Raw genomic sequence first — 6514 nt, 5'->3', positions numbered from 1 at the left:
CTGCAGGCAAACTAGAATACGTCAGGAGCCCTCTTCAGGCGGAGGCAAACGCATGCCTGAAAGCAATCGAGGGCGTTTCGGAGCTTGGGGCGCAGCGCATCATTCTTGAGTCCGACTGTCTTACTCTGGTGAATGCACTGAACGGGCGGGAGCACGACGCCTCTGAGCTGGGAGTTCTTTTCAGGGAAGCTAAAAGCTTGTGTATTGCATCCTTTCAGTCGCATGAGTTCATGCACTGCAACCGTATGTGTAATAAGGTGGCGCATTATCTAGCGCAGTTTGGTTTGGGGTCGGATGACCCTCTCTATGTATGGATGTACGATGCCCCAGACTTTGTATTACCCCTGCTGGACGCCGATTTGGCGGGCCTGGTTTAAGTGAATCCAAGTGGTTCTGCTTCAAAAAAAAAGGAAATGCCTCCACTAGAGCATGTGATTCAGCTCAGTCTCGGATGTGCACATCTGAATCTGAATTTCCAACAGCTGTGCATGTGATTCACACGACAGCATCCAACCCTTTCTCTATCTCAAACATACTGTGTACCATTCTGAGTACAACAGCAAGGAAAGTGGGAGCTGTGATCTGCGTGTGTGAGATGGAAGTTCATTCGGTGCAAATACTATCAGTAAACACAACAGAGCAAGTAGTTTGTATACTGCTCTTTATTCCTTAATAAGGGTAAAAATCTGTTTCGACTATAAAAGGTGGGGAATGCTGTTCTTGCCAAGAAGGAAATTTTTAAGGCAAAAACAGCAAGTTCCCTACATTAAATTAAACAACCACTGTTTACAATGGCAGTAACCTGGTAACTATGGACATCCAAAGATGTACTGTATTTTGCTGAAATTGGGATACTTGATCTTCCATGTTCTCTTTTCTTTCAAGGCAACTTTATCCACTTAAACTTACAACAATCTCTATACCTAGAATGGTTTTTATGCCGGGTGACAAACAACAGATGAAAGTTCACTTTCACTGAGAACATACCTCGGGCATATTTTTTAGGTCTACAAACGATCCGAAAAGACCGATTGAATCAGATCTTATTGTGGAGGTTAACAACCAAGTCGTGCGCATCATCTAGCAGCCTCCACACGTCGAGCTGCCCAGCCATGCTATGGCACTCCCGCAGTATCTCATCCATGCTGCTGTACCTCTCGATGATCAGCCTCCTCTGCAGGACGCAGGCCGCAATGGCATAGAGCAACAAATCATCGGTTGGAGGAGCATGGAGCCTTATCCTTCCCCATGTGGACCTTCCGATCCCAGCTCGAACAGCCGCCTGATCAGCCCACATCACCTCCCACAGGCATAAAGTCTGCTCAAAGGTAAGCTCTCTCCTGAAGAGGACCAACACCATTCTATACACAAAGAAGCAGTCCTCAGCCTGCAGCTTCTGCAGGTGTCTATAGAGGTGCGAGTCTTTGCGCTTGATTATCTGGGAGACAGTCTTCAACTGTCTTCTTATTCCAACCTCATCCAGCCTGAAGTTGTGCCGAGCTTTCTTCATGAAGCCCACAAAGCACCAAAATGCTTCATGGTCTTCCTTCATTACCGCAATTATAGGTGACAACAGGTCACTCATACCTTGGCAGTAGCCAATCTCTGGATCATAGAGTGCATACGCCTCAAGCAATGCAACTAACCGGGCAGCATGATATACCATATAAGGCTGTAAATGGTCATAATCTTTCAAACCAACAGACAATGCACGCTGCAATGCCTTTTCCTCGGAGATTTCAGCCTGGTTACAGGAGAATAAAGCCCAGTCTGTGTTTGCCCGGATAGCATCCAGACGTATAATGCGCTGCCATGTTGCAAAATCCTCTGGAGTTTTGTTAGATCTAAAGAAGTCTGACTTGGACGAGGTACTCCTGTCAAATTTAGGCTCTGGAGCGCAGTTCTCTTCTATATCAGCACAGACGGATATCTGCCCATGGTCTTCTTCATCAGAAGATGCAGAGTCAGAAGATTCTGATTCTGCCATAGATGGATCTACACAAGTTAACTCACTTGTATCATCATCCATGCATTCTGCAGCACCACAGGCAGCATTATCCGGACTATTTGCCTCGCTCCCTGAACAATTAAATTCCTTGGCTGATACAGAAACACTTGCACTAACATCTTGCAGATAAGGCACACCACGAGAACACCCCTCATTGTTGATTTCATTTATAACCTTTAGCCCAAATCCCTTTTGGCAGTTCAGAATTTGATGGCATTTGCGCCTGAGCTTTTCGTACTCATTCCTGCACCAGAAGATGTGCCAAACAAAATGTCAATAAATTAATCAGACATCATTAAAGTCAGTATTCACATTCCATTCTCGTCTGATAATTTGAAACACAGAAATTCCAACATGGGTCATGGAAGTTCCACCCAAGCTTATATGTATTACTCCCTCTGTCCCAAAATAAGTGTCTCAACCTTAGTACAACTTTGCACTAAAGTTAGTACAAAGTTGAGACACTTATTTTGGGATGGAGGGAGTACTTATCTACTCTCACTTCGTGCTATATGTGAAGGTGAGTAATAATAAATGCAGACCATGTGTACAACTAAAATCTAGAAAGGACCGACAGAAGGTCAGTTGTTATGAAAATGTTACCTTTTCTTTGTCCTGATGATATTTCTTTCCTCTTCAGAACTATTTAAATCATAGCTGTATATGACAAGAAATTTGGTCAATCTTCAGACTTAGTGTAAAAAGCCTACTAAGCAAGAAGCACTTATTAAATGTTTTAAAAGACAATATCGAGGTACTTTGTTCACAGGTTCACATTAGATTTTACTTCACCATATAAAACAGAACCACCAAATATTACTGTTTCAGACACGGTTCTGAATTCTGAAGCATGGTTTAAAAAACCTGACAAGACCAGTTAGACCGAAAAGTCCTAGACTATTGGCAGGTCTGGTCCACTTCAGCAATTGGACAATTTATGGAAACAGTGAAAGAAAAATAGTGTAAAATATGTGTCAAGCCTCAGCCTCACCCTCACGGAGGACCTTCCCTATCAGGCTATAACAGTACAACCTGAGCTGAACTTGATGCTGACAAATACAGTATGCTATCTGGCCACAGTCAAGCAGCTCGCACCATAGTTCCAACCGTTCAACCGGTCGCCACAACAGCTTACTCGCCTGTCTGGGTCTTAAAACTGTATTCTGTAAGAGTAGTTTTCTTGATCAGTTGCCATAACAGCTTACTCGCCTGTCTGGGTCTTAAAACTGTTTGCTGTGCATGTTGGTGATCGTTAAAGAGCAGTTTTATTAATCTACACTAATTTGGTAGGAACTTGGATTTTGCTAAACATGGGCTATAATTCTTCTATTCAATTTCGGTGGTGTATGCCTTTTCTTGAAAGACAGAAAGAACAATGTGAAAAGCTGGCTATGAAAATCCAGGTCACCGAAACCATTTGCCTCTTGGATTTGCAGGATTCCCAAACGCAGGTTTGGAATGTCATGCTATCTTCACTACTATACAAGATTGAACAGTTTTTTTTATTGTGCATAGGAGAAACATAGCATTCTTTCCAAGAGGCTGGAGTGGATGGAAATTTTTCCTACAGAACCTAGTACAAATGAATCAAACAACCCATGTGGGAAAATTTCATAAGGATCAGAATCCTCTAACATTCCTTTGGAAATCCATTGAATCAAATAGACTTTGCAGTTTTCAACACATGGTGCAATATCAGATTTTATCTCTATTGCAGCTATCATGTGAAATATCACTTTCAACTATATGGCTGAAATAACTACAAGAGCAGAGTATTACTCGCTATCACGAGCATAGATTGACAAGAGGTTCACATTATACTGATATATTTAAACAACAGCTCAACAAGTTCATACTTAAATGCATGCAAGGACAGGAAGGAGGTTCAGAACACACCTTAAAAGCCATAATTGATGGCTCTCTGCATTAACCAGCTAAGCATGAGTGACACAATGTTCGGATTTCATGCCTAAACTATGATACAGCCATCAAACGCATGCTTCGCAGCACTTCAAGGCCAGATTACAGTTCAGGCATACTAGTTTAACCCAGTTTACATTTGCCATCAACTGAGATGTTTATACCGCATGCAAGGTTGTCTAAACAGTTCTTGATGCTATAGGTGATTTAATCCTAAAAACTCTGCTAGCACATGCAAAAGAAGGGGCCCAGATAGGTAATATTTCAATAGGTTCACCGTACATTCTTTGAGGGTCACAACATTATTTTGCTTAGCACGCAACAAATAGAGAGGCAGACAGCAACAGGTAAATAACATTAAGTACTCAAGGAGTACTAGAACAATGAAAACCCTCTCTAAACTACAGGAAAAAAACGCGAGATGCTTGCTACTGAAATTGCAATCATGTCTACAAGCTTACAACTTCAAACCATGTTAACAAGATGATTGTTATAACATACTAGATGTATAAAAATAGAGAGATCGGGTAACTTACACTCCAAGTAGAAAGGGCCAAACTTCAGCCCTGATACCTGGTTCAATTCCCTGTAAGAGAATTATAGAATTAATAACCTTGTCATTCTTTAAAGTGGACTTAGATGCAGAACATTACATCATAGTTAACATGAGTATAGCTAATGATCACATATGTGTGTCGGACATCCATTACAAATAAAACCTGGATACTAACGAAACTTACCCCACTGCGAACTTTCTTCAGAAATTTTCTTCCTCCATCACGAAACTTCCCATTCACAGAAAATAGACGGCTCCAGTTTTGACAAGAGAGTGCTTGTTTTCTTTTCCTCCGAGACCATGGAGATTTAATTGCACCTCTGGAAAAAGATTGCTTGCTTTATAAAAAATGAAATAGATAATTCTATAAAGTGGTGCGACCAAATGATAATTCGGTGATGATTTAAGTTATGCATTACTGCAGTTCAGCATTGTATTCACAATACAACTTTCCTTCTACTGTTCTACAACCAAAGGTTGTTAGTCACATGTTAGGGGTGTTCAAAACGATTTTTACTCAACCCATGGAAACCGGCAATCAGTGGCACAGTTCATTTTCATTTGTTGCTTTTCAAATAGGGTGGTGAAGTTAGTACGAAAAACTAAATTAAGGATTTCACGGTTTGGTGTAAAACTGTTTTTGGACACAGCTGCCACAGGTAATGCAAACCTTAGAAGCTAAATGTACCTCTTTATGAGTTGCTACCAACACCCACATACAACTTGTAATCTACCCCCTCCGTCCCATAAGCCATAATATAAGATGTTATTACAACCAATATAATTATGGGACGGAGGGAGTAACTCTGAACAGACCACTCAAACAGATGCTGAAGGTGCCCAGTTCACGATACTAGGAAACAATTGCAATGAACAAATCCATGGCACATATTTGCGAAACAACTCTACAGCTGCCAACAAATGAAACCAAAACACCCTGCATGTCCAAACTTTTTTAAGATGACTCATTGATTTTGGTGCTAAATTGGCTGAACAACTGGCGAGCATTTCACGGAAACGGAACTAACAAGGTGAGCTACGACTTCCTGCCTACGAAGTGTGAACTCCTAACTAAGCCTTATCTAGATCAAAGCATAAATAACTTGGTCTGACCAGTGAGCACTTAAACAAAAGTAACATTTTTTTTAGTCTAAAGGGGCATCTACATCAGTACTACCACTGACCAAACCACCATTTCCAACAAAACACACACAAGAAGCATAATTTTGAGCATCATTAGTTGATTTAATCTAACTATGAGGTATGGGCCAAGAAAACAAAAAATGCTATTGGACAAAAATCCCCCATTTAAGCAACTTCATTTCTGTATTAATCGGTGGTCATAACTCCGGACGAGAAAACTGACCGGTCCGAATTCGGTGGGGACGACGACGAGGAATCTGCGGTAAGCAACGGCGACGCTGAAGCCGAAGCCGCCGCGGCCGATTTCCCCAACGCCGCCAAAGAGGAGGCCGACGAGGCGACGAGCAGAAGCGAACGGCGGTGGATCCGCGACGAAGGCGGCGGCGGCGAGGATGGCGTCCTCGGGGACGACGAGGATGAGGACGAAGACGAGGTGCTGGATCGCCGCAGGGCCTTCATCGCCGCGGCGCTCTCCTGTCCTTCCTGCCCCGCCCCCACCAACCGATTGTAACTACCGGGACCAAGCCCACACCGACTTCTCCCGCGTGAGGACGGCGGGCCTCTCCATCGACGCCGCCGGACAACGACGCGGACCTCGCCGGCGGCGAGGTGGGACTCAGTGGCGGATGCGGATCAACTGTGCGGTCGATTGGTGATTCGGTTCTCTCTCTCCGAAGGGAGACAAGGGGAGTTAAAAAAAGGTGGGTGCGGTGGGTGCTGGTTTTAAACAGTCGCGTACTGAGACTGACGTATGAGGTAGTAGTAGGATTTCCCGGGCCCACGAGTCAGTGTGATCGTTCGAGTATCTTTTTGTATGGAGTAGTCTTTGTTCTTTGGCAGTACTGTAATTATTCTCGGTCGTAATGCGAAATACGGTCGATAATGAA

General features: G+C 43.1%; 1 protein-coding gene across 1 annotated transcript; it reads right to left on the bottom strand.

Annotated features, from left to right (window-relative positions):
• Positions 1 to 689: 689 nt before the first annotated feature.
• LOC119336994 (GTPase-activating protein gyp7-like) lies at positions 690 to 6302 on the bottom strand. Its single transcript, XM_037609092.1, has 5 exons — positions 5851 to 6302; positions 4669 to 4804; positions 4465 to 4514; positions 2612 to 2665; positions 690 to 2252 (listed from the first exon to the last, which is right to left on the bottom strand). The coding sequence occupies exons 1-5, from the start codon at positions 6084 to 6086 to the stop codon at positions 1037 to 1039; spliced, it is 1692 nt and encodes a 563-aa protein (XP_037464989.1). The 5' UTR covers positions 6087 to 6302; the 3' UTR covers positions 690 to 1036.
• Positions 6303 to 6514: the final 212 nt, after the last annotated feature.

Source organism: Triticum dicoccoides, chromosome 7B (genome assembly GCF_002162155.2).
Source record: "Triticum dicoccoides isolate Atlit2015 ecotype Zavitan chromosome 7B, WEW_v2.0, whole genome shotgun sequence".
NCBI classification, from domain to species: Eukaryota; Viridiplantae; Streptophyta; class Magnoliopsida; order Poales; family Poaceae; genus Triticum; species Triticum dicoccoides.
Note: the sequence above shows the minus strand (reverse complement) of the source record. Positions and strands in the feature narration are given on the sequence as shown.

What these genes read in the sequence shown, in the direction of transcription:
- LOC119336994 (XM_037609092.1), bottom strand. Translation starts at nt 6,086, where the DNA reads ATGAAGGCCCTGCGGCGATCCAGCACCTCGTCTTCGTCCTCATCCTCG. An exon ending in TCCCCACCGAATTCGGACCG is followed by an intron (nt 4,805 to 5,850) that starts GTCAGTTTTCTC and finishes ATCTTTTTCCAG; the next exon opens with AGGTGCAATTAAATCTCCAT. An exon ending in ATCATCAGGACAAAGAAAAG is followed by an intron (nt 2,253 to 2,611) that starts GTAACATTTTCA and finishes CTTCTGGTGCAG; the next exon opens with GAATGAGTACGAAAAGCTCA.